General features: G+C 38.5%; 1 protein-coding gene across 2 annotated transcripts; it reads right to left on the bottom strand.

The window, feature by feature from the left end:
- Positions 1–4,261: 4,261 nt before the first annotated feature.
- Positions 4,262–19,254, bottom strand: snw1 (SNW domain containing 1). Of its 2 annotated transcripts, none has more exons than XM_079643094.1 (14): positions 19,130–19,254; positions 18,479–18,632; positions 18,158–18,319; positions 17,672–17,767; positions 16,382–16,488; positions 15,804–15,908; positions 15,461–15,530; positions 15,270–15,335; positions 14,967–15,083; positions 12,891–13,032; positions 12,112–12,217; positions 9,707–9,824; positions 8,973–9,136; positions 4,262–4,992 (listed from the first exon to the last, which is right to left on the bottom strand). In XM_079643094.1, exons 1-14 carry the CDS (start codon positions 19,141–19,143, stop codon positions 4,794–4,796), a joined length of 1,620 nt encoding a protein of 539 aa, XP_079499220.1. In that variant the 5' UTR covers positions 19,144–19,254; the 3' UTR covers positions 4,262–4,793. The 2 variants fall into 2 exon arrangements, with proteins under 2 accessions (XP_079499220.1, XP_079499221.1); XM_079643095.1 differs by having other exon boundaries at positions 12,112–12,214.
- Positions 19,255–19,878: the final 624 nt, after the last annotated feature.

The raw sequence follows: 19,878 nt of genomic DNA, 5'->3' as shown, positions 1-19,878 counted from the left end.
TTCTTTAAAATAAAAAACATCTATATTGATTCTCATTTTTGTACATCCAACTCACAGGTTTATCATTACTTTGAGAAAAAATATTATTAATTTAACCCTTTTAGAAGGGAAGATATGGTCATTTGTTCTGGGAATGTCATTTTCGAGCCTGAAACCTAAAAAACAGGCTTGGGACCTAACAGGCTGGAGAACAAACTGTAAACATCTTTGACATTATTACATTTTAAAGGGACAGTTCAGATTTTTTTAGATGCTTTCTTCAAACATACCGGACTCAATTGACAAAAATAGTGATTTAACCGAGCAGAACAGGGGGTTGTTTTTCTATTGCTGCCTTTTTTGTTAATTCTGTGTTACAAAGGGTTGGATCGATATCAAAAAAGTCAAAAATAACACAAAGTAACCAACTGAGGCAGCAGTAGAAACATGATTGTCTTCTGAAGCGGTGACATTTCTTTTTTTGCTAAAGGAGTCTACTTGCTTTATATTGGTAACATGCGTGGATATCGGCACGGCAGAGTATAATGGGGGAGATTTTCACCATGGCTGTAACTAGGAGAGAGTTCATAACCATGCCCTTAAAACCAAAACAATGAGCTTAAAGATGCTAAAATGCTAGGTAGAGGTGAGGGAAACTACACAGTCGTATTATAATTAATTGTTGACTCGTTCCCTGCCATGAGGGACCACTTCTACATTAGTTATTTGATCCAATGTGTGACAAACTGTGTGATTAGTGCAGCTTTAGCTCCACTTGACTTTTCTTTAAACACCAAGGATGCCCTATCATAATTAGAGACACCAAAACGTTGCTTCTGACAGCTAATAGATCCCGTATTTTCCCAAAACATACATGCTAATTGTCTTGTTGCTAAGTTTACAGACATTTAAACTTATTGTACCTTTTCTCAATATGGATACGTTTTTGAAAAACAATGATCGTGTATTATTTTATTGTGAAATATCCCAAGCAATTTGGACTCACTTTATTCTTTCTATATTTTCAACATTAAAGATATTATTAGTATCTATGATACCCCAGATGATGGCGCTCTTGATTATATTATATATATATATATATCAAATGCAATTGTTTTCACTGTGCCTGGATTCTCTACGTAAATCATTGTTTTTTGTTGCTTAATAAACTATTAAACAACAAAAAAGTAATACGCTTTTGGGAAATCATGGAACTTATTCCCTTAAACCTCTCACTCAATATGTTCATATCTGTATGTACTCTTATTTTTGTTATTATGTAATTTTCATGTTATGCTCTTCACATCACTTATATCTGTTCTGTATTGCTTACTTTTTTCGGCCTATAAGAACTAAGACATTTTCTAACTTTTGATTCTGTCTTTCTATTCCTAAAATGACTCATGTCTTTATGTGGATGGAGAATTATTGTACCTTGTTTTGTCCCTGGCAGTGCAGAGATGCAGCCATTGTTTTCCATGGTGTGGGTGTGTTTCTTCAACAACACAAAAAGCCTTCCTCTGTTGCAGCCTTCAATAACGGAAGAAAAGAGCAAATCTCACAGAGGGAGATAAGATCTCTCTGTGGCCGCCATCATGGACAGGTCAACAGCAGCAGAGGGGACATTTATCACCAGACTTATTGCTTTGCAGCAGCTGAAAGGGAGGAAGGAGGGGGGTAAATATCACAAATAACATCAGCGAAAACAAATGAAGCAATCCTCGTCAAGTCCAAAGAGTGCAGAGATGCTCGGCAACAACTCCATATAGTTTATTATTTCTGGGTTTGTTGCCTTGTGGAGCACAGATAAGAAGCGATCCATCATGGCCTCCTCTGCGACCTGAGGATTCCATTATGGCCCAACACAATACGCCCAGCGTTTACTACCAACAGCACACAAAAGCGATGCCAGGGAACCAATTTCCTCTTTACCTCCTTGAATAAGAATCTCATTGATCTTCCTCTGTGCACATGTATAAAGGCAGACACGAGTGGAGACCTATTATCAAGCTGTCCTCCATCAATGGTCCGAGCGCACATGCAGGCTGAAGGGGATCTTACCGAGCTGAATGGAAACAATTAATTGTGTTGACTTGGAAATGTTTGTGTATTGAAAAGGACTTTCTTTATGTTCATAAATGTGCCTTCAAAACCCAGTCATTATATTCCCCTCATGAGTCATTGACGCTAAGCTGGTACATGTCAGATGGATTTCTTCACACTGACACTCATATGATAAACCCCCGCTGTCCTTAAATCACCCTCACACTGGCAGCAGCGGTCCATCCTTCATTCAACACTTATTTATGCTCAGGTGTAGGATCAAAGGCAGAATAATAAGACGTGAGAATAAAACACTGAAATGTGAGAAAGGATCATGTTAAATGGGTCCTATTATGCTCATATTCAATCATATTTTGTGCCTCTACATGTTTCAAAGTTTAAAGGTCACCTATTATGCAAAATCCACTTTTCCATGTCTTTTACACATAAACATGTGGGGAGAGGCTCCTTATTTTCATCTAAAGTAACTTTTGAAACAGGGCTGAAACAGAGGGGTTTATGGCACGCTACAATGCATGATCTGTTTGGTATTTCGAGCCAAACACTAAGGAGATATGTTTTGTATATATCTGAGACTTATTATATATTGATGAAAAACAGTATCATAGGGGACCTTTAATGTTAAAAAAGGTAGAGAGAGAAACTTCGGGATTTTAACGTTTGCAGACCATTTACATGCACAAAAACCTATTTATTATAACACACTACAGGAGAGGGAACGCCCCAAAAGCAGGGCTGTTTTTCAGAATAAATTGCCCCAAACCTTGATGTCCTTGATAAATGTCCCCTCTGCATGCTGTTGACCTGTCCATGACGGCGGCCACAGAGAGATCTGGAAGAACTCTTCAGCCAACGTAGCAGGCAAAAATAATTGCACTATTCACACCCTGGACACTTCCTGTTTGCTCTTCTGCCCTCCGGTAGACGCTCCAGGTAAATTAAATCAAAGATAAACCGACTGAAAAACTGTTTCTACCCCAGAGCCATAAGAAAACTGAACACCGTCAAACGCTGAACTATACACACACAGTAACAATTTGCAACTGCACTACTTTTTAGTAGTTTTATTAATTTATTAACTGATCAACATCAGACATGCCAAATATCATCCGTGTTTTTTATATTGTAAAACTGTATTTAAATTATGTGCGGGCATGTATGCAAGTTGGTATGGATGTGTGTATGTGTTTATTATAGATATACATATTTTTTCGTTTTATGTGGAAATGCACTGCGAGTATTGTTTTTTAAAATTTCGTTGTACCTGGTGCGATGACAATAAAGGAATTCTATTCTATTCATATTCTTTTGGATTTCTCGTAAAGACATCTTAGTTTTTTTAAAGTACAACTAAATTCCTCTTGTGTTTATGTATGCATCATTATACACAAAAACGAAAGTGTAAACCTAACCAGATAATAAAACCAGAAGTTGAGTGCCACTAAACTCCAATGAAATCCCATTGAGATATAAGAAAGCAAAGGCGGCCAAAGTTTGACATAACTTCAACATTTGCCAAGTTCCTTTTAAATACCCCAATATAACTATTTTATTTGGCCTGGATTTTTTGGGGGGTTATCGTTTCATCAGTCACTTCTTTGGCTATATTTTTTTCTGATGCTGGTAAAAAGACCAGCAATAAAACATACCATGCAAGTCCAGGGCACTAATTCACACGGCCATAACTGCAAACACTGCCCATGGAGGAAAAACATAAATCACGTGCATATAACAAGTGTCTGCGCCCTATTCAGGCATGAGTGAGAGTTGGCGCTGTGCAGAGATTTGTGAGGGTGCCGGGCCGTGTAATGCCGCGTTGATTACTTTCCAAAGCCAGGGAAAATAAAACTGTCAGACTGCATGAATCATAATTAATTGTAATTAATGGAACCAGTTTTGTTCTAATCATCGTATAAATCACGGAGCCCATTTCTGGTACAAAAAAAAAGTCACTGCTCACACTTTGTAATAGATGGCTTCTCTAAATACATTTTGGGCCTTTAATCATCGATGTAAATAGGATGCATTACTCGGGGAGTGATTAAAATAATGGAAATCTACTACGAGAAAACTATAACAATTACACAACTAATGGACTTCCCACTATGTTGTAAAAGTTTAGATTGGGCAGCTCTGAAAAAGCATCATTTTTTAATTAGTAAATAACCCACCAAGAGTGTTTACTCGATAAGAAACACGAATAGGATGATACCAGAAATACACTATAAGAAATTTATTCCATTGGTAGTCATTTACAAGAATTATAAAGCAGGTTTGCTTCACACCTTACAGATAAGTTTATAATGCTGTACATATCTGCCATCAAATAAAACTCACAAATACACCATGGTTTAAATAAAACACAGCGGACAAAAAAGGGGGGGAATGTCGGGGGAAAATTGGAAAATAATATGAACATGTTCTGTTTGAGTCACTAAATACAGATATAAAAAAAAGAAATCGAAACATTTCCAGGGCAAAATACAACGTCCATCTTTTTAATTAGCTCCACTTGTGCTTTACCCAAGTCAAATCAAGCATGACTCTTTTATAGAATGAGGCAAAAAATGTGGGGGAAAGGAGGGAAAAAAACAATATTTCTGCCTTGTTTCACACTGAAATAAAACCTAAACTGTGACAGATCATTCCTGATAGAATTGAGTATATTAAAACCCCTCTCAGCCTTTGAGAGGGTGCAGACGACCTCCCTATCCTCCATCATGCTAGCAGCTTCCCTTCGTGGAGCGCTCTCACTCCTTCCTGCGCTTCTTGTCGTGGTAGTCGTCCTTCGAGCGGCTGCTGCTGCTGTTGGACGGCCTCTTGGAGCCGCCGTGATGCTTGGCCTCCTCCAAGAACTTGTCCAGACCGAAGGGATCCTCCTCAAACTGAACGGGGCCATCCCGCTTCTGCCCGTGGTCGGCACCGGAAAACTCTTTGTCGGGAACAAACCTGAGATGAAAAAAGAAGAACAAGTAATTACTTTAAAAATATGTATAGTTTCTTTCCAAAAGAAACATTTTGGTTGTGTTTTTTAGAGTTTGTAAACTTAAGGCGAGACACTACAGGTGAATAGGGTAATATTTTTTACTTAAAGACATCAGCTAAAAATGGCCAGTTAATTACTTACATTAAGCCAATTGTTTTTTGTATTACAAGTTTTATGAAATAGCATGTTTAAATATGCAAATGAGCCATAATCTTATTAAATATGCGCATATTTTAACACATTTCAGGAACAAAAATCTGAACATTCGATAAAAACAGGTTCAAAATTTGTTTTTGCAGAAAGGATTTTGGATATCGCGGTACTTTATGTTACTTTAGAATGCTAACGTTTGGTGAATTTAGGAGAAACCTACAGACGCAAATAGACAAACTATAGTAAAATAAACACTTAAATGTGTATTTTGTACATTTTACTTCCAAAAGCTTGAAAGAAAACATGTTATGGAATCAAAATAGCAAAAGTTCTCAAAATTGACCAGTGCATGAAAAACGATGTTTTTGCCTGCGGTGTCTCGGCTTAAAGACAATTTTGTTTGCCAACTTCTTTTGGGCTTGTTTTTTCTTATTTTGCAATGTAAGAAAACTGCTAGCAAGTTGCTACAAGATATAGAGTTGACGCAAGTGAGATATTTTTGGATGCGGACCTTGAAGTATTCCTAACTAGGGCTCTCAACAAAAAATATGTTCCCATTGGATATTTTGGAAAGAGTAAGCTCTGGGTCAAACACACGCTTAAGAAACAGACAGATGCCTTTTTGTTTCGAAGTACGATCTCCAGATTTTAACACAACTTTTATAATTTTGTTAGCGTAAATGCAATTGCCATAAAACTAACGTTGGGCTATAAACTAGGGGTGCACCGAATGGGATATTCTTGGCCGGAACCGATACCGAAAATAGGAAACGGTTGGCCGAAAACCGAATGCCGAAAAATGATTAATAGAAATATATATATATATATATATATATATATATATATAATGTATACATTTTTTACCAATGTTGTTCAGCTGCCTGATTATGGAAAAAGACATGATTATGGCAAAACTTAACTTAAATAATAATCACTATTATGGGTCCATAAAACATTTATTCAGCACTTTTGAATGCACACAGTACATTAATTCCAAGTCAAGTGCATTTTATTTTCTCTGTAGGATAACTACAACAAAGTGCATTCAGAACAAAGCCAAGGTGCTTTAAAACTGCATAAACATCTAGGCCAGTAGGCCTACAACAAACTAGTGTAAATAAAGACTGTAACAGCCAGGCCTTCAACAACAACAAATGCACCTATAAGTGCATGCATACAAATGTGCAAACTGGATAAATCCACATGAATGTAACTATTTACAAATGAAATTACAATTCAATTTCAAGAATCTGTAAATAAGGCTGTCTGTCCTCATAAGCAAAGTATCAAACATTGTATAAAGATACATAAAGTGAAAACTGGATACAAAATCCACAATCAATTACAAATTAAATTACAATTTCAAGAATCTGCAAATAAGGTGGTCTGTCCTCATGAGCAATGTAAACAACATTGTATCATTTCGATACCGAAAGTACAATATATTGAACACTGTGCTGCTGTCATTTCCCCCTAATGATAACCTGAGATGGTGAATTATAACTCACAATGAAAATTGTTCAGGAAAGTGGGTATAGAGTAGACATGTAGAAATAGATAAGCTTATGATAAGCCAGCCTTGTCTACTTATTAAGGAAAAGTGGGAGGTTATCTTTAATGAACAGTAGCTTCTCTGCTTTATCAGCCATAAGTCTGTTCCTCTTCTCATCAAGCACATGAGAGGCAGCGCTGAACCGTCTCTCGCTGTCAGTGCTTGTGATTTGATCTTACTCCGCATATTTGTCCGGGTGTTTTGATTTCAAGTGGTGGAGTAATCCCGAAGTGGTGAAAGTCTTTGCAGTTACACCCCCTCGAGAAATGTCAGCTGAACACGTTTTACAAATCGCAATCCGCGCCTCTTTCTCTGATATTTTTAAATATCTCCAAGCGGCAGACATGTTGGCTGTGAGCCAGCCGCGAGCATGGTCGCGCGCCGTGCTTGTCGCCGCGTTTTGATTACGTCATCACAACAACACAAAGACGAAAGTGCCTTTTTAACAATTATCGGCCGAATATTCGGTGCATCCCTACTATAAACCAACTACATTTCGGTCATGATTTCGCATCATCACCGCTACGCTAAAGGCGGCTAAAGTTCAGTGTGATGACGCTCAATAGTCTTACTTAGACAATTGTTAGCATCTGCTGTCACTTGTTAGCCACTGCTGTTTATGACACAAGGAAAGCTTCAGACCAGCGTTTCCGCCAGGGGGCCGTCTTGCCGTCATTTGACGCCAAAAATATTAATAATTCGAGAGAAGATCGAGAATTTTTATCACTTGAAAATGACGAAAAGGAAAAAGGACAAGGACATCCCTCTGTTGGAGGGGCAAAGGGGTCTGGTGGGATTATTTTCGGAGTATTGAAGAGCGTTTCCCAGACATCGGCGGTGCCTGCTACAGGACAACACGGAACGTGCGCGATGAGCGGGGGGTTTTAGTGGAGCACGCACGTGAGCTGCGAGCACCAGAGCATCGCAGCGCCGAAACTGAGTCTCCGTAGTAAACTGTGTTAACATGAAGAGCCGTTTGGGAGCCGAAATAGCCGGCGCTTTAAGAGAGCCGAGCCAAATGATCCGGCTCACTAACGTAAAAAGACAGTATCAATAAAGGACGGCTCAAGTCAAAATTCAAGAACCCCCCCGCTTTCGGGGTGGACGCCCTCTCAGCCCTGGTCTGGCGGAAACACTGCTTCAGACATTCAAAACTTGGTAAATGACTGAAAAAAACAGTTGACTTCAAGACGAGTGAACTGCATTGCTCAAATGCTAGGTCATTTCAGTCTTTTATGACTCATTCCTAGGGCACTCTTTCAGCACTGGGTCTAAAATATCTTATTATTCCAATGAACATATGTTTGCATGTCTCAGGGAATTTTCTTCAATTTAAGATTTCCGATGTTTTGCAGAGTGGTGTGACTCCCTGCAGCCGGCCAGACATTCTTAGAGGACAGTGACGAGCTGGTGACTGAACATATGGGACAGGCTCTGCTCGGCTAGTGGTGTGTGGCGCTCCTGCCGCCCAGGGGGAGACCTCCTGCTGGGACATCATGTGCATGCCTCTCTCGTGCCTCGGAATCAAGCCAGAAGGCCCACAAAATTATTCAGGCTTTTTATTGGGTGTATAATTGCGAAAGTTTAAAACTTCAGCAGTGAAGCAGCATTGTCCTACAAGTATTTGGGAAGCAGTATGGGGAAGTAAAAATAAATACTTTTAGGGAATATTTATCAATATTTTAAAGTTTTTCATCACTATTTTATTTGTTTAATCTCTCTGTAGGATTATTTGGCTGATGCACTGCGATCATCACCATCAAAACATGGCCAGTTAAGCTAGTTATATTTAGACTAGAGTTAGACTAATAGAGGATATTGCCCCATGGTTCATTTGACCCTATTATGCAGGGAGGGATGTGTGATAGCTTACATAACTTTACATGTGAGTTATTAAGCATTTAGATGCTCAGTTACACCTATCATTGCCACGACATCAAACATAGTTTTAAAGGTTCGCACTACATTTGATCTAAAAAGCAATATTGCAAAAGGTTTGTAAAAAAATTAAAATGCAAACACTTAAGTGCGTACTTACGGATTAAACATATTCATGTTTTATTTATGCGAACAATTTAATTTTTTGTTTTAATTTGTTTGATGTTTTATCATCTTTGACATTTTCCACTGCTATCCATAAAGTTGTTTACAACTCATAATTATGATACTACTGACATTTCCGAGTACATGTATAACATGTTATTAAAGATATAGTGGAAACAGAGTGATGTACAGTACCTGTTGCTGTTCATGAGTGTGTCGAAGTCGTCTGTGTATGCGTCCTTGTCTATGTTCTTGCTGGGCCGGTAGATGTTGGAAGCCATATCTCTGCCGCCGCGGAACGGCTGGTCGTACACGTTGTAAGACTCATCCTCACCGCCGGCAAAACCACTGTCCATACCCTGAGAAAGAGAGAGAGGACAATAAGGTACAGTTAGTTCTAGATAAATTGCAAAACAAGGTAATCGCTCAAACTTTTTAAGGTGATTTCTAAACATTCATTTGTTTCCTTTTGTGCCTAAAAAGAAAAAAAAGGAATGATTATAATGCGTTTCTTCCTTATATTGAGCATCAAATTGCTTACAAGTTTAGCATTATCAAACATTTGGAAGAAAAAAAGTTATCTTTCAAGGCTGTTCTGCGACTGAGGCTTTAAATTCCAGAAAAACACTGGAGACTTTGCCACTTCAACCCAACACTTTTACGAACCCACCAAATCGATGACGCAAACATGATCTTTTTGTACAGTTCATGACATTTAAGAAATAAACAAATTGAAAATCTTTAACTGAAAACAATATTGAATATATAACTCTTTCCCCAAAATCCACAAAATATAATTCAAATCAGAAATATCCACTCCTGGTTTTCTTTCTCAAACAATAGCAATAAAGAATAGTCCACAACATGTTGATATTTGTGTCCAGTCAACACAAATCATAACTGTATGAAGGCATGTTTGATATGCTCACCTTGCTCTGGTTGAAGAGGCGCTGGTCGTACTGAGCCTCGCCGGCGGAGCGGGGGTTGGGCACGCCCAGAGCGATGAGCTCGCTGATGTCCCTGTCCTGGTCTCTCTGCAGCTTTGACCTGCGACACAGAAAAATGGCAGACACTTAGCAAAGATTCATGGGAAAAATAATGACATAAGCTCTACACTGGGCCTTTCTCATTTCACTAATTTCCCTTCCTTGGTCCTCCGGTATCGACCGGGCAATGGATTTCAGCGTGCCATGTTGGAGGACATCTCATTTCTCTAAATGCACATCGAGCATCGAGGAAGCTCTCTGGAGGAGCTCTAACCGAGGATACACTGATGTTTCCTCCACGGATGCATTTCTGGCAACAGTGATGTTTAAAAGAGTCGTGACGCACGGCCGGACTTATCTCAGCCAATGACGGCTCTGCATGCATCCCCTGGATATTATTTTATTAACTGCTTTCATCGCGGCGCGATGTTTACAGTGAGAACAGCTGTGAGGTCCATGCAGAAAGCAGAGCAGTGTGTATACTATCACTCAGTGTAACAGGCCTACTCTCTGTATTTGTATGCTGTAGTTTAGTAGATATCTACAAACATAGAGTCGATATTTTTCTAAAACCATTTAGTGCTTCACATAATAAAACACACAACGGCTGTAGCCTGATGTATATTATATGCTTTAGGAGCTGTAGGTGTGTGTGGTACAGTGTGTAGGTGTGAGTGTGTGTGTTGTACAGTGCGTAGATGCGGCGGACAGACAGGTCTAAGTTGGTTTGGTGTCCTATGCTTACCTTTAATAATTGCAAATAAAACTTTTGGCCCGTAATTTCATTTCCTCATTGTAGCGACCAGAGAGGGGGGGGGGATATATCCAGTCTCTGATAGTGTTACGTTATTATGCTGTGAGTGCTCTCATACTTTTTTGAATATGAATCTGAAATTGTATATATTTATATATGTGTGTGTCCGCATCTGTAGCCTGTTATTGTCTCATTATACCGCACTGTGAATGAATCAAAGTAAATATATAAGTCATCATGAACACAGTTCTGTCCATCAGACAGAGTGCTGCTGTGACTCCTGTCATCATTAATGGACGTCTCTTTAAAATGACCGCTCAGAGGAGAGGAGTTCTCATTTCTCTAACCGCCTCCTGCTTCCCCTCCTCTCTCCTCGGCTCCTCTGCTCGCATCTCCTGTGGGTGTCACTAAGACACGAGGATAGGAGTCGAGGAGGGGAATTAGAGAAATGAGAAAGGGTCACTGACATAAAAACATAAGGGAATTCTAGAAAAAATGCTATGTTTAGTACTGTGGCATGAAACCCCTAAGCCATAACAGACCGTAGTGTTGTATGGATTTTATATTGATACATGCCTGAAATATTGATCAGGGTTCATACACTTTTTCACCAAGGATTTTCAATGACTTTTTCATGACCTTTCCTAATTTTCCATGACCAAAAAAATTACTCTTTCTCAGCGGTACCACTGAATATGGTTTACTTTAACATGGAACAGGAAAATAAGGTCTGCATATGAAACATGTTGGTCCTATCTAAAACAAATCAAAATAGCAAACTAGCTAACTAGCAAACTAACTAGCAAACTAGCTTCGACACGCTAAAGCAACTAAAATCTCTCACCAGCAAAATACCTCGTCAGTTAAATGCCATTTTACATTTCATTACTATACGATACAGTATGTATTATCATTATAGTATAACTATTTCGCCGATTAGATAAAATATAAATTATATTTGATGTAACTTTAGTTACATTTCCATGACTTTTCCAAAACGTTGGGAAAAATATTGTTTTCCATAACTTTTCCAGGGCCTGGAATTTGCATTTTGAATTTCCATGACTTTTCCAGGTTTGTAATGACCGTAAGAACCCTGATCGATGTACGCCTATGGGTATAACTTCTTAAATCATATTTCTGGAAAACTTCAAGGATTTTGTCTTTAAATTTTAAATCGAGGATGAAATGTTGTACGTCGTTAAAAAAGTTCCGAGTGACTTTAGTGTCCTTCAGCCAGCGTCATCTTAAAGCCAAAGGTAATTTTAAGATCACAAGGTTTCTGCTCGCTGACAGCGGCAATGGTGATTTTAATGAGCTCTCCTCTGAATTCCACTTCCCTCATCCCTGCGGGGAACCGCCATTCCATCAACTGACAACCAGGCAGTGAGAACACACTCACACAAACTGGTCCTGCATACACAATCAAACATGGACTACTGTCAGAGTGCTCTGTTGGATCTGGCTGCGTTTGTTCGGTATAACGGCTGGGCCTATGAATGATTCAGCAGTGAGACAAGTGTGTGTGTGTGTGTGTGTGTGTGTGTACTGAGAGATGGAGGAGGGGGGTGTGTTTAAAGTGTGTGTCCAGCACCTCTTATCAGGAGCGGCCCTGGAAATGTTCCTGTCGTGCTGTCTCTCTTTCCTTCTGTCGTGGCGGATCTCGTCACGCTCCCTGACCTCGCTGTCTTCGCCACCTGCTGCGGGAGATGGAGGGGGGATGGATAGAATGAGGGAGAAAAGGGTGCAAGGAAAAGAGAAAAAAGACCACATGAGAGAAGTGGGAGACAGATGATGTGATGTGCGAAAAGAAAGATAGAAAGGAGAGGAATGAGTGGATAGATGAGGAACAGTGGAAGTGATGTGAGGGATAGATAGTATAGGAATTGAAGAAATAGGAGGCAAGGGAGGGAGAGAAATGGGAAAGAGTCAGTGGACAGTTAACGTGAAAGACAAAAACAACGCTGATTTATTAATTTTTTTTAACGGGCGCAAAATAAAAATATGAACCTTAAGCCTTAGCATTATTAAGGCCCCTTTAACACATTTAATGTTAGACTTCGATAGGATGTGACATATCCAAACCATCCTTCAAAATGCATGCACACAAACAGGTCATGCAACATGGATTTCTCTTCTGGAAATCCATGTGAATGATCAGCGGGGAAGCAGAAACATCATTTCACAGCTTGCTGGTCCTGTCAACACCGGCAGGGTGAAAAATGCTGTCATCACTTATGCCTCGTGTTCCAGATTTGGAAAACGGACAACGGCACTGACAGCACAGTCTGCTCCACTAACTCAGAAAACCACCCTGAAAATAAGGAATGGAGAACATGACTTTGTTCTAGGTTCCTCGTCTTTAGGACTCACCTTTGTCCCCGTGACTTTTGATCCCCGCCCTGCGGTCTCGAGCCATTTGGGCCAGTTCCCTGAGTTTCTCCTCCTTCTTTTCCTTCTCCTTCTGGGCCATCTTCTTCTCCACCTGGGCTCTCATCTCCACTGCTTCTCTGGCCTATGGAAACAGTCAGCATTTCATGGTCATTAAAAGATCGAAAACGTTTTTTAAAAATTAGTTTTAGACAATCCTGCTTTTGGTAATCAGATTCTTAAACTCAATTTCCTGGCACTTAGCGACTTAAGTTTGTATAAATATTAGGGCCGGGACTTTAACGCGTTAATTAAGATTAATTAATTACACAAAAATTAACGCATTTTAATCGCACTTATTTTTGCACCGCGGAACGTTTCTCACTGGATGAGTTTCAGGGGTACCGATTATACTGGAGCACCAACTAACGTTCATGACTTCAAACAACAACAAACCACAGTGAACAATAGTCAAACATGAACGAACAAGCTGATGAGACTGCTTTGGTTGGCCCCGTGGATGGGACATTTTGTTTTAAAAAACGGACGGATGGAAGCATCGATAAGAGCACGGTTGTTTGCAAATTATGCAAAAAGGAATTTGCATATCACCGCAGCACATCAAGCCTCAAGTATCACCTCAATGCAAAACCTATAGCAGCTAGCGTGGAAGCTAGCGTGGACGTTAGCCCGACTCGGAGTACAAGGACCCACACCCAATTCGCGTTGATCAAACAGTGGCCTATGCAACAGAGAGATTTTATTTTTCATCAGGATATTGGAAGAATAGGAGGGATTGAGGTCAATCACTGGCACTTTTTTTATTTCATTTTAAATAGTACAGTACACTTTATGTTGAACTATTTATTAGGTTGTTGGTGCAACTGGCACTTTATGTTGAACTGTTTATTGTTTTGGCCAAGGTTATTGAGAGAGTTGGACTGAAATTGATTAGATTTTTTAAATCAACTGTTGGTAAATCAGCAAAGTCTGTTATGGCCTCTGAAGCAACAGAGAGATGTTTTCTAATAGTCAGGGTTTCCAATATTCTGAATGTACTTGAAAGTATTGTGTTTTACTTAAAAAACAAAGTGTTATAGTTTACAGAAGGTCTACCTACCTATAGGCTACCTGAATCTCTGAAATGTACTATATTCCTAAATATGCTATTGCTACACTTTATGGCAAAAATTGCACTTTTCTGTTGGTCTTGGTTAAGTACCACCTTGAAAAAAATAAACAATGTTTTGTTGCTTAAGCTTATGTATTCAGTCATTATTCAATGGTATACTAAAGTCCATGTGAAAAAAATTGCTTCTCACTGTTCTCAGGTCAAATATTTATATGTGATTAAAAATGCGATTAATTGCGATTACAAATTAGAAAGCCTGTAATTAATTAGATTAATAATAATTAATTAATAATTCGAGTCCCGGCCCTAATAAATATATATATATTTATTTAATCTTTTTATTGGACATCTTTACTTTAAATTCCCATGTTTATGTCATATTTTATCTCAACTTTTTCTTGCACATTCTTACTTCTTTTGTTTGTATAAATATTTAATTATTTTTATTGGAATTTTTATATTTTACTTTCATGTAGTATATTATTATATTTCATATCAGTTAATTATTTTGAAACCTTGGATTCTTATGTTTATTTAATATCTCATTAAATTCTTAATTGTTTCATCTTTAATTGAAGTCTTAGTTTATATAAATACTAAATTTATACTTTTTTTTTTATCTTTGAATTTGTACTTTTTAGTTTGAAATCTTATGTTTATATAAATATTTTTAATTTAATATTTGTATTGCACATTCTTACATTTTATGTTAATATAAATATGTCAACTGTTTTGTTTTATTTAATCTTGTCTTGGAAATGTTTACCTTTAATACTGCCGTTTTTTGTTGGTACTTTTATTGCATTGTATTCTTACTTCTTACGTTATTTAAATATTTTTTATTTATTTAACTTATTGAATTTTATTCTAAAAAAAGGAAAAACTTTCACAAAAAACATTTTTACCTAGGGCAACTAAAGTATTTCTGAACCACAAATCGATGGTACCTTTCTGTCGGCGATGTAGAGCGCCTCAGCCAGCTTAGCAAAGTTTTCGTTGATATGAACCGTCTGCAGCCCCCTGCCATCAGCAGCCAGACGTTTGTCAAGAGGAATGGTGTAGCCCTGAAAGATATTAAGCATACAGAGATGAGAAAAAGGCAGTGCAACGATGGAACTTGAATCACAACGAGAGCATCTGGAGTCCAAATAATCTAATATTTATGTAATGTGTCAAATATTAAGCCTGGAAAACCAAATACCTTCTTGCCATACACAAAACCATCAAATGTAATCCTGGTGGTTCCCTACCTTAGCGTTTTTCCAGTTGGAGATACATGGAGGAATCTTCCACTCCTGCTGCTCCTTGACTGTCATCTAAGCAGAGGAAGAGAAACCATCAAACATACAGACTTTTAAGAAATGAAAATAAATTCAGTTGGATTTTTGGAGTGTGAAAGTAGTAAGAAGCAGAATGTTTTTGATATTTCAGATGGCTGTACCTTTCTGCTTGGGGAGTGCATGACAGGGGCAGGGGGGGAAGGAGGTCCTCTGGGAATCTTCTTGTTGATCCTGAAACATACAATTATTTCCATCAATTTTCATGTCAACGCTTTATTTCTTCTAATCAAAAACAATAACTTTAAAACCAAACTGTTTTACAGTAAAATAGTTGTTAAGAAGTCTATGAGGCTATTTCTTAAATTTGGCAGTGTATTTCTGGGCATTCGAGGGGTTGCCGTGTCAAATGTGGTGCAATTTAGACACATGAAAGATGTATTATTTATACACGAGAAGTCGGGAGTGGCGTCTTTCTCTTTCTTTACAGGTTCCTGTGTTACTTACTTGAAACGTGGAGGTTCCATTGGATCTTTCTGCATCTCCACCATGCGGATCACCCTCTGTTTGGCCCCTGAGTTGAAAGCCACTCCCTGCTGGGATGGGGTGTATCTGGAGGAGAGAATGAGAGGAAAAATGTGACACAACACCAACTATTTACATCACCCAAATAAGGGAGATAAAGACACTAATTGTAATCCATTTAACAGTATATACAATCTAAAATATACTTTGCGAAGCTAAAGGAATATTGCAACAAACCACTTCAAGGTGGCAAAACACAACATGAAATGGGACCAATCAAGCTCTAAGTGGGATTATGTTGAACAATTCATATGTTCTGCATGTTGTGTTTTGTCATGACTTTTCTATATTTTTTTTGTGTGAGCTGCTATTGTCATAACCAGACTACCTTGTTGATGTGTACATCTTGCCTTTACAAATACATATTACAGGTAGGCACTTCTTAAGTGTCTGGGAGTCTGTATCACAACTTCACCTTCATTCCCACACAATGTCAAAGTAGCATTATACAAAAGCAGAGTCATACAAGTTTCCTACTTTCTCTAATGACTCATACATACCTGATGTACTGTGCAGGGGCCTGTTTGTCTGCAGCTCTTACAGGCATGGCAGCAGCGATCTTTTGCGACACCTGCTTATCCAGGGCCATGCGGGTCTTCTCCGTCAGCTACAAACAACCACCATGTTTAGATTCTGACTACAACTCAAATTCTAAGTCAAGCAACTTATAAATGTTTGAAAAACAAATCAATTTCTGATTAATTGTCAATAGCATTTTTGATCACAAAGAATGAACTTCATTTTCACAGTCACCAACGGAGAATATCAACATCGACTGATTTCTTCGGGCGAATTGTTTACTTTCTTTAGTTGGTTCAATCTAGAGCAGTGGTTCTCAACTGGTGGGTCGTGACCCCGTTTCGAGTGGGTCGCGGATGTGTGAGTGAATTTTTTTTATTTTTTTAGGGGGGGAAAAAGTCAAACTTTTATTTTGAAGGCCCGATTTTCTAACGCTGTGCATACAGTCGGCGTTGGACTGGAAGTACCGGAGACCATAAACATGGTCACAACAAGATCATCTTCTCAATAAAATATCTTTGCTGTTGTTTTTTCGAGTCTTCTGGCCAATCAGAATCAAAATTGTTGCCGGAAGTCCCCACGGAGAATAAAGAATAACTTTGCGGTAGAACTCTTCTTTATACATCCATGGGTACAACTTCAGATAAAAATGAACACATAATGAAATATGACCCCCGGTTTGATGATTGACAGGTCACAGAACAATGGGAGCTATCTACCCTTACCCACAATTTAAAGTAAGTCACACGTCATCTCCTCTTTACTCTTCTCGCAGCAAGATGTCAGAACAAAGTGAAAAACTAACAATGGCATAAAATATTATGAATATGTCGGGTAGTAATAGATTTATTTATTTTCTTCTCAGAGTGTACCAGAATGCACAGTTTATGTTAGTATTTCTAAAAATCTCCTGGGGGAGAATCCCCCCAGACCCCCCTGCTGAAGTTGGGCTTACAGCATGTGTGCCTTTTTATATAGTTCAGCTTTGATTTCATCATCTCATTAAACCTTTTTTAAAAGCATACTTTAGTTTTGTAAAGGGATATATGCACTGTACTTCACTTTTATTGATATTGTATGCTGAAAAGCGTATATATTACAGCACAATTTTTTTGTTGAATAGAAAATCAAAATGTTGGGTCGCGATTTATTGACCAAGTAAAAAGTGGGTCCCGAGGCCTGACCAGTTGAGAACCACTGATCTAGAGTCCCAACAATAACTTCATCTGTTATTTAATGTTTCTATTCATACACATTGCAACATGGCTTACCTCTTTTACAGCCTCCTCATCAGGCTTCTGCAGTTCTGGAGTATCCTCATGCAGAACTTCCTTTGGAAGAAGGTCTGTGTACTTACTGAAGATAACCTGCAAAAATAATGACGAAAAATGCTTTAAAAACAAAACTAGCGTGAAAAGGAAAATGAGATTCTTCTTCATAGTCTTTTTTACAAAGTCTGCCGAGTGTGTGTTCTGTAAATGAAAGACTTGCTTTTATCTTGTCTTGAAATAATTAACTCTGGCAATAAAACCAACTAACTAATAAGTGTTGTATGAAGCTTGTTATGACTTAGATCTGTGAGTGTCTAATATATTACATTCCATTTATACATTGTGTGCAGTTGTATCTCATCCTAAAGAATCCACACATTATCATACTGATCTATCTTTCCATCATCGGGATCAAATTAGACCACACTTTTAATATAATCTTGATATTTTTCAAGTTGCGCATGGATACATATTTGACATGTATACCTTATCCTTGCCCTGTCCTGCTCTCGCGATGGCGTCATATTTGATCTTTCCTTCTGCATCCACCTGCACCGCCAGGGCGTTGGATGTCTTCTTCTTCCGACCCATCTCCAGAGGAAACTGGGCCACGTGGATCTCTGGGAAAGATCCTCCATCTCCAAAGTCCTACAGAAACAAAACAGTTACAGCATAAGTTAGAAGATGGACTTGGTGTTGATAACCATGGGACATCAGACAATAAATTACCCCCCAGTTATCTGACAATAACAGTTTTATCATATTTGAGATAACCATGTATATATTGATTAAATAAACATTATATACCTCAAGTGAACGAGGCACCAAGCCTTTTCTGTGTCCATAAGGAGGGGGCTCTCTGCGGGACGAGACCAGGGCTGTGGAGTAGCACTTCTGGGCCCGAAGCTTCTCCTCTGCCTCCAACTGGTCCTGAGACAGCTGGGTCGGCGCCGGTAAAAAGCTGGAAACAAAGTAAAACACGAGTAAGACTCATTATTTGTACAGTACCTTTGGTGATGTAACGTTAAGCCCTAGCTAGCGTTAGCCGACAGTGGCTCAAAGTAACGTCGCCTTTACTTTGAAAACTGATAACCAGCTAGCTAACAGTCGGTTTATGCTACACGCATAACACGGTAACAGTTCTAGGCACAAACCCGAAGCGTAAAGCGTGCACACGAATGGTACACAGTTAATACAAGTGTGTTGTTGACCATGGATGTGTGCTGCTAAGCTAACTAGCTAATGCCAAATGTTCAGCTCACGACATAGCATTTCGGCTAGCTAGCATTAGCTGGTCCCGTTAGCTTTGATTATAAACAACGAACCGATAGCGGGCAAAGCAAAAAGATACACGTGAAACATTAAAGCAGATCTTTACATCGGATAGTACAAAGTTGAAACGATGAATGATATAATTTCGTGATATAAAAACACAAAAGGCCCGGTCGCGTTACTAACCTCGCTAGAGACATTTTCCCCTTTCTTCCTTAGCAATGGACTGAGCATGCGCAGTGGCATACTAACATTATCATAGATTGTGCTCTGCCTTTTGTTTGTGAGTCTATTTGTTTTCTTAATGTTTTTACTTTCCAATTGTTTAAAATGTGTCGTATTAAATGTTGTTTTATTTTTTTATGTCATATAAAACTATATTAAATTAATTTTAATGTTAAACATGCCAAAAAAGCTTAGTAAGAGAGAATATATCCCAATAAAGTATGGTGTTAGGGCCACCCTCACTTTGTAAATCATTCAAAAGTAATTTGGAGTTGTTTTATCAGTTTCAAGCAAATATCTTTCAGAGACTGGATATCCCCAAAAATCTGAAGATGTTTTTTAGAGCAGTTAGTAATTATTATTTTATAATTCTGGATTTTGATGAGTTAGTAGTGGATAGTTCTTGCAGAAACTGCAGAAAAACAAATGTCTGTTTTACATTTAGACATCTCACACTGTAACTTTGTGTCTGCGGCTGCCAATACCTGCTGCAAACATTTATCAGGCTCTACTACAGATTATTAATTCTTGTGATGAATTAGATGTTCATTTAAAGTCTCAGAGTGACTTGGTGACAGCTCAAAGAGGTGAGGGCTTTATATGTAAAAAGCCTTCAAACTATACTAAACCTACTTAGGGTTGGGGTTTGCATAGGCAGAAGATAAATAATACTCATTAAATACGATATTTACATGGTTTCCTAAGAAAAT

This window comes from Notothenia rossii, assembly GCF_949606895.1.
Source record: "Notothenia rossii genome assembly, chromosome: 8".
Classification (NCBI taxonomy): domain Eukaryota; kingdom Metazoa; phylum Chordata; class Actinopteri; order Perciformes; family Nototheniidae; genus Notothenia; species Notothenia rossii.
The sequence above is the reverse complement of the archived record's forward strand: the minus strand, read 5'-3'. Positions and strand labels throughout refer to the sequence as shown.

Coding starts and splice junctions, on each gene's coding strand:
- snw1 (XM_079643094.1), bottom strand. Junction 18,320..18,478: donor TGGTGCCTCGTTCACTTGAG/GTATATAATGTT, acceptor TTGTTTCTGTAG/GACTTTGGAGATGGAGGATC. Junction 16,489..17,671: donor ATGAGGAGGCTGTAAAAGAG/GTAAGCCATGTT, acceptor GGTTGTTTGTAG/CTGACGGAGAAGACCCGCAT.